This window comes from Cetorhinus maximus, chromosome 4 (assembly GCF_964194155.1).
Source record: "Cetorhinus maximus chromosome 4, sCetMax3.hap1.1, whole genome shotgun sequence".
Taxonomy (NCBI): domain Eukaryota; kingdom Metazoa; phylum Chordata; class Chondrichthyes; order Lamniformes; family Cetorhinidae; genus Cetorhinus; species Cetorhinus maximus.
Window position 1 is genome coordinate 11,235,549 of NC_135882.1, and position 13,874 is coordinate 11,249,422.

At 48.4% G+C, this 13,874-nt stretch overlaps 1 protein-coding gene across 6 annotated transcripts in view; it reads left to right on the forward strand.

Moving 5' to 3' along the window:
* Window positions 1–9,553: 9,553 nt before the first annotated feature.
* Window positions 9,554–13,874, forward strand: part of ofcc1 (orofacial cleft 1 candidate 1) — a 322,374-nt gene continuing 318,053 nt past the window's right edge. For 5 of the 6 annotated variants that reach the window (XM_078539931.1, XM_078539933.1, XM_078539934.1 and 2 more), the window contains exon 1: window positions 9,554–9,642. In XM_078539931.1, the coding sequence (XP_078396057.1) occupies window positions 9,616–9,642 (27 nt within the window). In that variant the 5' untranslated portion in view covers window positions 9,554–9,615. The remainder of the gene's footprint in view (window positions 9,643–13,874) is intronic. The other variant, XM_078539932.1, reaches the window with a different exon arrangement.

Consider the following 13,874-nt stretch of genomic DNA (forward strand, 5'->3'; position numbering starts at 1 on the left):
GTATCTCCTGTTCTTCAGCTCACACAAGTGATTAAGTGAATCAACACGCAGCCAACAATAATGTAAACCAGGAGAAACAGGACAGATAAAACATAGAAGCAGAAAACACTGCAAATACTCAGCAGGTCAGGCAGCATGCGTGGCGAGAGGAATGGAGTCAATGGTTCAAGTTGATGACCACTTACTTGAACAGCACAGATCAATGAAACATTCTATACTTTCCTGTGTTCTTGTCCCATGTATCGCAATCAACTTTGCTTTTGTGTATACTCATTTAAATTAAAAAAAACTCCCTTATAATTTTTATGGAACGTCTGTTCTGTGAAAGTATAACATCTCATTTCACTAGCTTTTTAATCTGTAATGCATACTTAAAAAGCAGAATATGATGGCTCTTTTACACCTTTATAAATGCTAATCTGTTGAACTGACTCATTTAGATGAACAATTAACACCTCATTATTCATTGTCTGCCAGTGTATTGCAATTTTAATTGTTATACTCCAATGTTTATGTTACGGAATTGCTTTAAATTGAACTGGTTTTGCAGTATGCTGAGGCTGCTGGTGGCGTGCAATTAAAGGTTCTTGCACTTGTAGGCAAGCGTGTTGAGCTCAGGAGTGGGAGTGGGCCCTTACATGCTTTGACTTTGGGTAGGTGAGATATATCTGTGGGGGTAGGATAGGATGTGCGCACTGAGGTAGACAAATAGAAACCCCTGTTTATATCTATATTCTGGCCTTTTGCACATGCCCGATTTTCATAGCTTCACTATTGGCGGCCGTCCTTTCAGCTGCCTAGGCCCAAAGTTTTGGAATTTCTCCCGAGATAGCCCTCCCTCTCCTTTTTCCTTATAGTTGCTCCTTAAAGCCTACTTTTTTGACCAAGCTTTTGGGTGCCTGTGTGAATATTTCCTTGTATGACTTAGTGCCAAATTTAATTTGGTAACACTGCTGTGAAGAATCTTGGGATGTATTACGATGTGAAAGATGCTATATAAATGCAAGCCCACCCTCAACACCCCCATCCTTGCAAACTCCTGCCCCATCTCCAACCTCCCTTTCTTCTCTAAAGTCTGTGATGTGTTGTCGCCTTGCCAATCTGTGTTCATCGTTCCTGGAAGACACCATGTCTGAATCCCTCCAGTCTGGTTTCCATCCCTACCACGGTACCGAATGACTATTATTGGAGTCACAAATGACAGTTCATGTGACTGAGACAAAGGTAAAACATCCCTTCTGGGACTTGTCGATCTGCCTGCAGTCCTTGACGGGGTTGACCACACCATCCTCCTCCAGCACCTCTCCAGTTCTCACCTGGTTCCGTTCTTAGCTATCGAATGGTAGCCAGAGAATCACTTGCAATGGCTCCTCTTACTGCTCCTATTCCTTATCTCTGGCATCTCCCTAGGATCAAAATAAAAGCAAAAAACTGCAGATGCTGGAAATCCAAAACAAAAACAAAAATACCTGGAAAAACTCAGCAGGTCTGGCAGCATCTGCGGAGAGGAACACAGTTAACGTTTCGAGTCCGAATGACCCTTCAACAGAACTAAGTAAAAATAGATGAGAGGTGAAATATAAGCTGGTTTAAGGGTGGGTGGGACAGGTAGAGCTGGATAGAGGGCCAGTGATAGGTGGAGATAACCAAAAGATGTCACAGACAAAAGGACAAAGAGGTGTTGAAGGTGGTGATATTATCTAAGGAATGTGCTAATTAAGGGTAGAAAGCAGGACGAGCAAGGTACAGATAGCCCTAGTGGGGGTGGGGTGGGGTGAAGGAATCAAAAAAGGCTAAAGGTTAGAGATAAAACAATGGATGGAAATACATTTAAAAATAATGGAAATAGGTGGGAAAAGAAAAATCTATATAAATTATTGGAAAAAAAAGAGGGGGATCGGAAAGGGGGTGGGGATGGAGGAGAGAGTTCATGCTAAAATTGTTGAACTCAATATTCAGTCCGGAAGGCTGTAAAGTGCCTAGTCGGAAGATGAGGTGCTGTTCCTCCAGTTTGCGTTGAGCTTCACTGGAACAATGCAGCAAGCCAAGGACGGACATGTGGGCAAGAGAGCAGGGTGGAGTATTGAAATGGCAAGCGACAGGGAGGTCTGAGTAATGCTTGCGGACAGACCGAAGGTGTTCTGCAAAGTGGTCACCCAGTCTGTGTTTGGTCTCTCCAATGTAGAGGAAACCGCATTGGGAGCAACGAATGCAGTAGACTAAATTGAGGGAAGTGCAAGTGAAATGCTGCTTCACTTGAAAGGAGTGTTTGGGCCCTTGGACGGTGAGGAGAGGGGAAGTGAAGGGGCAGGTGTTGCAACTTCTGCGGTTGCATGGCAAGGTGCCGTGGGAGGGAGTTGAGATGTAGGGGGTGATGGAGGAGTGGACCAGGGTGTCCCAGAGGGAACGATCCCTAGGATCTATCCTTGGTCCCCTCCTGTTTCTTTCCTACATGCTGCCCCTCGGTGACATCATCCAAAACCCAGCATTAGTTTCCACATGCATGCTGATGACACCCAGCTCTACCTCACCACCACCTGTCTCAACTCCTCCACTGATGCTAAATTATCAGACTGTTTATCTGACATCCAGCACTGGATGAGCAGAAATTTCCTCCAGTTGTATATCGGGAAGACTGAAGCCATCCACCCCTGTTTCTGTTAACTGTCCGAGGCTAAACTGGCTCGTTCGCAACTTTGATGTCATATTTGATCCCAGATGGGGCTTCTGACCACATATCCATCCCATAGCTAAGACTGCCTATTTGCACCTCCCAGCTTTCCCCCTGCCTCAGCTCATCTGCTGCTGAAACCCTCATTCATGTCTTTGTCACTTCTAGACATGACTATTCCAATGCACTCCTGGCTGATCTCCCACATTCTACGCTCCATAAACTTGAGGTCATCCAAAACTTTGCTGCCCGCACTCTCATTCGTGCCAAGTTCTGTCCAACTTTCACCCCTGTGCTTACTGTCAAGCAATGGCCTGGTTTTAAAATTTTCATCCTTGCCTTCAAATCCCTCCTTGGCCTCACCTCTCCCTATCTCTGTAATCTCCTCCAGCCCCACAGTCCTCCAGGATATTTACGTTCCTTGAAGTCTGGCCTCTTGAGCATCCCTGATTTTAATTGCCTTTGGCTGCCTGGGCCCTAAGCTCTGGAATTCCCTTCTTAAACGTTTCTGCCTCTCTACCTCTCTTCCCTTTAAAACCGACTTCCTTGACCAAACTTTTGGCCATCTGCTCTAATACTTCCTTACCTGGTTCAGCGTCTAACTTTGCATTTCTGTGAAAAGCCTTGGACGGTTTGTTATACTAAAGGTGCTATCTAAATGTAAGTAATTGTTGTTACGTGGATTTCTCGGCTTTTGATTTAGATTGTGAGAGGGTTTATTGCATCAGGCACAGCGCTGACCAAAATAACTCTTTTCAGGTTTGTGGATTCTGTCTCCAATTCTGGCAGCTGGATGTTCCCCCGATGGTCGGGAAACCTTGGCACACCACAGCTTTAGTTCTGTAGTGATGGACCTGCTCACTCAACTTGCCTGTAGCCAGAAATAAAAGAGCAGCAGCCAGTTAGCCATTCTCAGAGATGAGAAGGAGAAGTATTTTGCTACGTGGGGTTTTGACCCCCATGAAGGGAGCAGCATTCGCCTCATTTACCTCCTGACACTGTTGCCAACGCAAAGGCTGCCAGTTTTTAAATTGCTGGAAGGAAAATGCAACATTAGCTCTTTAAGGAACCCTAGATGGTATTAATAATGCAAAGTGGCAGCGTTCTAGATTTTTCCTTTCGTTTGTGGCTCCTCTTGAGTGCCTTTTCCAAATGGCTGAGTTACTGCCCGGGACAAAATTGGTGCGGCATTGAAAACGATGGCGCCAGCAGGAGGCATGTGCGATGTTCGAAAGCGTGCCCTCTGTTAATATGCACGGCAAGTGGTCAACACCCCACCCATTATTTATTAGCTGTAGAGGCGTCCCTTGTTGGGGGAGGGAGCTGCTACTTCATTCTGAGGGCAGAAGGGTGCCTTGGCAAATTGTGTGGCATCAGTGGTCAGAGGTGGCAGAGTAGGTGAATGCCAGGTGCTTTGCACCCATTAGCTGTAATGTTGGAAGAAATTCAATGATCTCACTGGAGCTGCCAAGGTGAGGCTCTGACTCACATGTTCTATCTTTCTCTCTCTCTCTCCCTCTTTAGTCCTGCTCCACCTGTAGCTCCAGCACTCAATTGTTCTCCGTCCCCCTTTGCATCACTTCCACCCTATCATGGCAGCACACTCACCCCAACTCCTCTGTTGCTATTGATGAACTCTGCACTTGCTTCTGTCCTCACAATCGCTCCTCTCACTTCCACACTCCTGCACCACCTATCATGCACCAGCAGCACTATTGCATGCTTACCAGTCCACCCACTAACACACTCACTATGTTCTTACACGCTGGAGCACAGCATCAGGGAACACAGATGGAGAAGAGTAAAGAGGTCACTCATATTTGTCCTGAATCCTTTGGAAAAGGATGCCATGGATATTGCAGTCACAGGTGCATCAGGATCACTGCGGCTGGAGAGATTGAGGCCACACTTGTTTGGACTATCTATTCCTCTTTTATTGTCTCACTGAAATCTCTCCCGAATACATACTTTGCAAAGTGGAACTGCTTTAATTTCACATTCATCTCACTCTGCTTACCATTCCCACTAAGTTCCCCTTGTCTTACTCCAGGGCAGTGCAGAAATCGAGGGCCCGCTTGGAACAGAGAAATGGGACAGCTTTTGACCGCACAGTATCACAACTCAACCTCAAAAGTTGGCCGTGTTGAGGGTTAGGGTCTGCGCTGGATGTTCCTCCCAGTACAGGAGTGTAGAAGCAAGTGCAGGATGGAAACCTGTTCTCAGAACCAGCTTGCCCTCAATGCCTGCTGCTGAAGGCACAAGTGCTGATTCCCAGAGGCCAGCCTATAGAAGACGACTGATGGCTGTACACACCAAAGTGTTTCATTTACTGGACTATCTACCAGTGAGCCTGCAGGTAATATAAAGGCAAAATACTGCGGATGCTGGAAATCGGAAATAAAAACAGAAAATGCTGGAAAAACTCAGCAGGTCTAACAGCACCTGTGGAGCGAGAAACAGAGTTAATGTTTTGAGTCTCTGAAAAAGAGTCATACGGACTCGAAACGTTAGCTCTGTTTCTCTCTCCACAGATGCAGCCAGACCTGCTGAGTATTTCCAGCCTGCACATAATGCTGGGTGGAGTGAAGGAACCCAACTCCAACCTGTGAGGGGTATTGCAGGAGAGTGTAAAGGCAATGCAGTCAACCATGGAGCATGAATACGACAGCCAGGACAGACCCAGAGTGCTGGAGATTCAGGTCAGAAGCTTAGAGTGCCTTGAATCTAGGTATGAGCAATTCCCCTATCTTTCAAGGCAGAAAGGAGACTATGAATAGGGGCTTTCAAAGCACCGTCTTGCTTTTGGACTTCATTCTCACACCAAGTGGTTCAGGTACAAGCCCATGACAGTGGCATTTCCACCATGGGAGAGGCAGACGCTGTTCTTCTTCATGGCAAACCCTTGCTGCCTACCAACCTCTGGACCAGTGTTGGTGCCAGGCAACTAGCCAGCCCAGGATGATCTGACCGATGCTGAGATACTGCAGCCTGTGGCCCTTTCCTTCTATTCACAGAGCTTCTCAGGGTCACTCACCCATGGCCATCTCAAAAGACCCCCTTTAGATGTTCACCAGCCTTCCATCTCCCAAGCTGTTCCCACTGGGGAGATGTCTGTAGGGGCATCAGGCCAGGCGGAAAAGCACAAAAGGCGGCCGCTAGGGGCTCACATGAGGGTGATGCTTGGTTCTCAAGCAGCACTGTAAACAAGCTTTGCTATGAACTGTGGTTCATCAATTTGCTGCCTGACTTCATTTTCTTTTTATTGATCTTTGTTGAAGATTAGGACACCAATCAGCTGGTTAAAAGAAATGATTGTGAAGCTAGTTGGTGCATTGGGGTAGAAATGATTCAAAAAGCCTTACACTGAACAGCGAAAGCTATAGAGCTGAGACAGATGACAGCACAGTTGTCCTTACTCTTCTTCATTGTCCTCAGCTGCCTGGACTTGCAGGGAGAAGGTGGCCTAGTTGCCAGAGGCCCAGGCTAATGCTCTGGGGCCATGGGTTCAAATCCCACCATAGCAGCTGGTGGAATTTGAATTCAATTAATAAATCTGGAATTGAAAGCTGGGCTCAGTAATGGTGACCATGAAACTATTATCAATATTTAAAAAAAAAACTCATCTGGTTCACCAATGTCCTTTAGGGAAGGAAATCTGCCATCCTTACCTGGTCTGGCCTACATGTCACTCCAGACCCACAGCAAAGCGTGGTTGACTCTTAACCGTCCTCTGAAATGGCCTGGCAAGGCACTTAGTTCAGGGGCAATTAGGGATGGACAATGAATGCTGGCCTTGCCAATGACGTCCACATCCCATGAAAGAATGAAGAGATTTCCTCTTCATCCTGCTCCTTTACACCTTCTTGGCTGAACAGCTCCAATAGCTGCCCCCTTTTCCGGGTGAAGTCATGGAAAATGCAGTAATCCAGGAAGATTCTGGAGACATTCCAACCGCCAAACCCCGCCCCACCCCACACCACCCTACCCTACCCCCCACCCCCCTGCTCTGGACTGTCCAGGTAGTGAGACCTCTGTTTCAGAATGGGTCTCTGTATAAACTCTGATTGTGGTGCAGCATTGATTCTAATCTTGCTCAGCTGACGGGTTTGGATTCCTGACTTGAGTCATGAGCCATGAGGTCAAATACAAAGACTCGCACGTATATAGGGTTTATATAGGTATATAGGGTTTTCACATAATTAGCACATCCAAAAGCACTTTAAAGCCAGTGAGGTACTTACTGAAGTGTAGCGAGTGCACTGTAGGAAATGGAGCAACCAATTTGCATACTGCAAGTTCCAACTAACAGCAATATGCTAATGACCAGATAACCTGTTCCTGCAATGTTGATTGAGGAATAACTATTGACCAGAAACTGGGGAGTACTTCTCTGCTCTTCTTCAAATAGTGTCATGGGATCTTAGCCAGGGCCTAATTACAATGTCTCATCCAAAAGACAGCACCTCTGACCTTGCAGCACTCCCTCATTACTGGGCTGGGACTGTCAGCCTAGATTATGTGTTCAAGTCTCCGGAGTGGACCCAAAATTGCCTGAGTGAGTGGCATGAGTGTTATGTACCAACTGAACCAAGGCAGACAGTTCAAGGATATCCCTTGTTCCCTCTCCCAAGCAGCCTGCCTGACCACCGATGGAAGGCAGAGGCAGTGGGTGGGGTGGGGGGTAGGGTGGGGTTGGTGGGGGGGTGGTGGTTGAGGGCTGCAGTTGTGAGGGCGTTGCAGGGAATGGGAGGCAGGAGTTGGCTAGAATTGAGGACTGATGCAGGACAAAGCCGTCATGACAACTGCCAAGAAATAGGGCACAGGCCTGCATTCTCCCCTGCCTGTGGACACGCATGAGCTGCACATTAATGGAGTGGAAGCCCTACCCCTCCACAAATCAGGGCCTTGAGAGAGGCAGAGCACATGAAGGCAATGAGTGTGTGTGTGTGTGTGTGCGCGTGTGCATGTGTGTGTGGGTGTTTGTGTAGCCAATTATTTCTCTGACTTCCAAGAAGCCAACAGTTCATAGGTATGAAACCCAAACTTGGCAGCCTCCAATGGGGAGGCAATGAAATGTCCCCTCTTGTCGCTGAGTGCATCTGTTACCAGCCTCAACAATACTCTACAAACGGGACTGATATCATTGGTGTCACCTGGAATGAGCATCTGGGATAGACAGTGAGGGCCACAATTATCCTACCAGCCACAGGCAGTCTTGGACATGGCCTTGCTGCTAGGTTCCAGCTGTTCCCGCAACTGGTGAGAATAGCCCAGTCACAACCTTTTGTGATGGGAAACAGAGGCATTGGTTGAAGGGATGATTTGGTGCTCGGGATGTGGGACCTTTATTGCATTATGACTGCCTGCCACTTTTTCACGTTGTGAAACTGAATTCTCAGGAAATACATGGCTCAAGACTACGCATTCCTGTAATTTTGATTAGCAGTGAAAAACGGATATTGTACCATCGTTTTTAACAAAGGGGGAAAATCTTGGCTCACCAGTCAGAATACCTGTTTCTGTTGTTAGGTCCTGAGCCTAGGGTTATTGAGGCTAATTGTAGAGCTCCCAACTATTACACATACTGAATGTCATAAGATGTGGTCATCTATTCACAGCGAATATGCAAGTACCTTTTGAGTGAATTGACATAGCTTTTCCTGGATGTCAAGATGCTGAGATTTTAAGGTTTTCACGGAGAATCCTGCTGGATCCTACATTGAAAAGAAATATTTGTATTTATATGACGCCTTTCATGATCTCAGGACATCCCAAAATGCTTTACAATCAAGAAAGTGCTGTCTGAAGTGAGCCACAGTGGCAAAGTATGAAAAACGCACCCAATTTGCACACAGCAAGTTCCTGCAAAAAGCAATGAGGTAATGAACAGTCCATCTGGACTTTAGCTGTTGGTTGAGGGATAAAGGTTGGCCAGAACAGCAGGATGAACTCCCCTGCACATCTCCAAAATAGCGCTGTGGGATCTTTTAGGTCCACCTGAGAGGGCAGTTTTCTGTTTGCTTTACTTTCATGTCTGATTTGAAAGCTGGTGCTCTGACAGTGCAGCACACCCTTGGTAGAGTGTCAGCCCATAGATTCTCGTCCCAGGTTAACTGCAAATCTTTGTTAAAAGGAGGGAATTGAGCACAGAGAGAAACCAAACCAGCTTTCTAAACTGACAGCGCACATTATGTTCAATGGGCCCTGAAGAAGGGTGATACGGACTCGAAACATTAACTCTGCTTCTCCCTCCACAAATGCCGCCAGACCTGCTGAGTTATTCCAGCATTTCCTGTTTTTGTTTCAGATTCCCAGCATCTGCAGTATTTTGCTTTTATCTTAATGTTCATTGGGCTCCTTGTTTTATTTGGGGAGATGGTGGTGTAGTGGTAATGTCACTGGACTAACAATCCAAAGGCCAGTGTTAATGCTCTAGAGACATTGGTTCAAATCTCACCACCAGCAGTTGGTGAAATTTGAGCTCAATTAATTAAAAAATAAAATCTGGATTTGAAAGCTTATCTCGGTAATGGTGGCCGTGAAACTATCGTCGGTTTCTGTAAAAACCCATTCAATGCCCCTTTAGGGAAGGAAACCTGCCATCCTTACCTGGACTGGCCTACATGTGACTCCAGACCCACAGTAATGTGGTTTTGAGCTGCTGTCGAGGGCAATAAATGCTGGGCTTGCTTGCGAAGCCTGTATACAAAGAACAAAAAATGCATCCATCAGAAGTAGAGCATTAATAGGATGCTCCGTGGGTCTGATTTGGAAGGATTGTAACTTCTTGAAAAGGGAATAAGACCTCTTTGACAAAACTATTTGAGAATGAGAGTGTGATCTTAATTTTTGTAAGTGTGACCTTGTTTCTCTCTGATTCAGTAGGTAGGATTTCTGTGGTCTGGGAAGTAAACGGATGCAGTGCATAGGAAAATCAACGTAAAATGGAAGAAGAAAAGAAGTATGAGCAGGTACGTGCATATGAAGAAATTTCCCACAAGGGGAAACATCCTTTCAGCACCCACCCTGTCAAGCCCCCTCAGGATCTTATATATGGCTGAGTGGTCTTCTCCTGTGCTCTTTTGGTGTGAATGACATTAAGCCCAATGTGGGTCTTTGTTATTAATGGTAGAAACAGTGAATTGGCCATTGATACTGTAAAGTAGAAATGACCATTTGCACCTCTAAAGCTTTATCAAATTCCTCTCTGTTGTTTTAATGAGGGCCTTAGTCTTTTTGCTATTTAAATAGTTTAGTTGCCTATTAATAATATCGACTTGGAAGAAAATACGTTTTGGAGGAATGTAAGAATGTCTGTATTAAGGATATTTTGAAATGTACAAAGCATTTGTACTTTATTGAGGTGTTACCACATTTGTTCACTCTGACTCTGCTTTGAGAACTCCTGTACTGTGATGACTTGCTGGCGGCCTTGGAAACTCTACCTGTCACACTGGATTTACCTGTCTTGAGTTTCATTGCTTTTTAAATTTTTTTTTCCTAAGAACAACAACAGTTTAAAATTAATCGTGTCAAATGTGATCGATGCCCCAATGCCAACGGTTACATCATCCCACTTGGGAAATATATCCTGACTTGGAAATATATCGCCATTTCTTCCCTGTCGCTGGGTCAAAATCCTGGAACTCCCTCCCTAATGGCACTGTGGGTGGACCTACGCCATATGGACTGCAGCGGTTCAAGAAGGCGGCTCACCGCCACCTTCTCAAGGGGCAATAAATGCTGGCCCAGCCAGTGAAGCCCACATCCCGTGAATGAATAATGAAAAACCAGGATAATGTGCGCACCGGGTTGGGGGGAGGTTGTGTGGAGGTGGTGGTGTGGGGGCAGTTAGCTCAATTGGCTAAATGGCTAGCATGTGGTTCACAGTGTCGCCAATAACACAGGGTTTGATGCTTTTTCCGGCTGAGGTAATTTTACCTGCCTCCTCACCCTGCCCGGTCGCAAAAATCACGGCATAAAGCTATAGTTCACAACCTTTGAATAATTAAGGATGCTACCTAGAGGAGAACAAGAAGAATGTTCTTACACGACTCCCTTCATTTAGCCGAGTAGAAATGGGATAGCTGGCTACTACAGTCACTCTTTTTTCTGTATAAATATTTAATTCCAAGAATACTAGGGGCAGAATTTTCTGTCTGTCGGGCAGGCCGTGTGGGAGTGGGCGCGGAACCTGATCGCCACCCGTGATCGGGTCTGTACCACCATTTTACGTGGGTGGGCCAATTAAGGCCCGCCCAGCGTGAATCGCGGCTCCCGAGGAGAGCGGGAGCGGGCGGGCGGGCGGCGGCGGGACTGCAATGGCCACTGGGTCCAATGGTGACTTGACGGCTTGTTTAAAAGTCCTCCTGCAGCCTTGCAAAGGCTGTGAATCATGGCCAGCAGAAAGGCTCCCCAGATCGCTGCTGGTGAGCCGGCCGGGCAGGAGGGTAGGGCAGGGAGGGCCACTGTGCCCTTCATTTCTCAGACAATTGCCTTGCTGTCCTCCTGGAGGAGGTGGCAGCACAGCGGGAGGCCCTCGTTCCCAGGGATGGGAGGAGGAGGACCTCCCACATGACCAAACATGCCTGGGAGGAGGTGGCGGAGGTAGTGAGCCTCCGCAATGTGGTGCGACACACCTGGATCCAGTGTCGCAAGTGTTTTAATGACCTTTTGTGCTCTGGAAGGGTGAGGACTATGTTGGCATTGGTCACTTAACCCAGCAGATAGGCTTTCCCTCGGCCCACCACCCCCACCACACCTCCCCCCCCCCCATCCAACTACCCCCCCACCCCCCCTCGCCAAGTCTGAGTGTAGTGACTACATTGAATCATTGACTGTCTGTGTCCTTCGCTGGGTGGGCCAGCAGATGTTGCCCATGTCGAGGTCACCCTGAGAGGGTGGTGAAGAGATGGGTTCTGCACCCACAGTATGTGGCACAGTGACACCCACATTACTGTTCTGGGGTCAACCTGGAGGAGCTGCACCTAGGGGCAGTGCTGGAACTCCAGGACATGTCAAAGTCAGGGTGATGACATGCTGGGAGGGGAGCTTCAAGGTGGCAGGGCACTGATCCATCTGTTTCCCTTTGCATTCCACATGCTTGCGCCTCCTTGCTTTGCAAGGTTAGACTGTGTGGTGCCAAATGTGGTGTAGGCTGCATTTGGCCAAGGGGGAGACAGACCTGACCTCTTTGTGTGAGTGTGCGGCAGCAGTGGGGTGAGGAGGCACTGGAGCCCTGCAATGTCCCAGTATGATTGGTGTGCGACAGCAGCGAAGAGATTCCAGGTACAAGTAGCACAAATCAATGTTCCTCTCTCCTTTTCAGGAGAAGAATGCTCATAATGCCGCCGAGCGGGTGAGGACTGGCGGAGGGCCGGCACAGTTGGCCATCATTTCCAGGTACGAGCACAAGGCCCTCGATCTGGAGAGACACCATGCGCCCAGGTCCACCGGTGTCGGTGAGGCTGGGGTGCCATGGGTAGGTATGTTTGCCCAGCAGTGAGGTCACCATTGTTCTCCCAACAGCCATGGCAGTGCTGAATGTTCAGTGGTTGAAGTTTGCAACATGGCTTGACCATTGGCTATGGAAGGATGAGCGCATAATGATCCGGGGGACAGGGATGCACATTGACATTGTCTCCACGTTAACTGATCCAATGTCCATGTTCTTCCTTTCAGCATCAGCGGAGCAGGGCCAGGAGGAGGAGCAGCAGAGGCCCCCTCTCACACCTGAGGGCCCTGAATTCTGACCCACCAGCGTCACACCATCTCTGCCAGGCAGGCACCAGCACAGACACTGGCACCTCAGTGGGAATTAGAACATCGGCTAGTGTCCCAGGGCACAGCGATGAGGGCACTTCATAGTCACTGGAGGAGCTGGGAGAGACAGAAAATGCCCATGGCGCCAGCAGTCGGAGGACTGCAGGGTACCAGGCACATGCTCAGTCGGTGGTTGATGATGTGCCTCTGGAGTGTGGGAGATGGCCTGGGCATCAAGTTTCCCAGCTCGGTGCTCATCCATCTACGGTGAGCAGGGAGGTCTGAACCGGCCTCACATCGACGCAGCAGCTGCCCGTCGTCTCTGCGGGCTCCTCTCAGGGCACTCCGGATGAGGGTAGCAGCTCCTCTGCCCCTCTGCCAGTAACCGTTGTATCCAATGAGGCTGCAATAATTAGGGAGATACCAGCTGTGGAACTGGCCACTCCCCACCCCGGCAGGACCAGCACAGACTCCACGGGCCCAAGGATGGCCGCCAAGGTCACTGAGGCCAACAGGACAGTAGAGTCAGCAGAGTCTCAGATGCCAGTCCCAGTGAGGGGGCAGCACCAAGACATAGCACCCGAAAATGGAAATTTAAGGCACCTTAGGCACACCACAGGTTTTTCACTGGTGCTTTTGTGTTGCCCCGCAATGAGGTCATGATTAGTTGGTGTGTTGTTTAACACCTTTATCATTTTCTTCACTTATGATCATTTTGTCATATCATTAAATTTAGACATGTGACCATGGCTGAGGGTGCCTCTTTTCCTCTGCAGGTGGATGGTTACCCATGATATTATGAATGGGTTGTGTCAGATTGAGCTTTATTGACAAGGCCCTTAGTTAATGTTACTATCCAGGCAGATTTAGCACTCAGGTATCGAGTATGGAGCCTGCAGCACATGCTTTTGTTGGAGGTCCATCTGTGGTGTTCTAGCTGAAGGGTCATTGGATTAAAGCCTCCCGGGTGTCCCTGCCTCCCTGGAGTATGCCCGGGTCAGCGTCTACCCCCTCAGCATTTCCCTGTGCGTGCTCATCCTCGGACTCACTGCTGGACTCATCGTGTGCAGCCGCAGCCACTGGGTCTACATCTTCTTCATCCACAGTGTCGCCCCTTTCCAGCACAAGATTGTGGAGAGCGCAGCATGCAACCACTATCACCGACACACGATCTGGGGGGTACTGGAGTGCGGCCCATGAACGGTCCAGGCATTGGATGCGCATCTTGAGAAGACCGATGGTTCTCTCCACCACAGCCCCTGTGGTGCCCTGGCTCCTATTGTACCGCTGCTCAGCTTCTGTTCTTGGATGGCAGAGAGGCGTCATGAGCCACCTTCTGAGGGGATAGCCCTTGTCACCCAGCAGCCATCCATCCAGCCGGGCTGGAGCACTGAAGAGCCTCGGCACCTGGGAGTGTCTGAGGATGTAAGCGTCGTGGGAC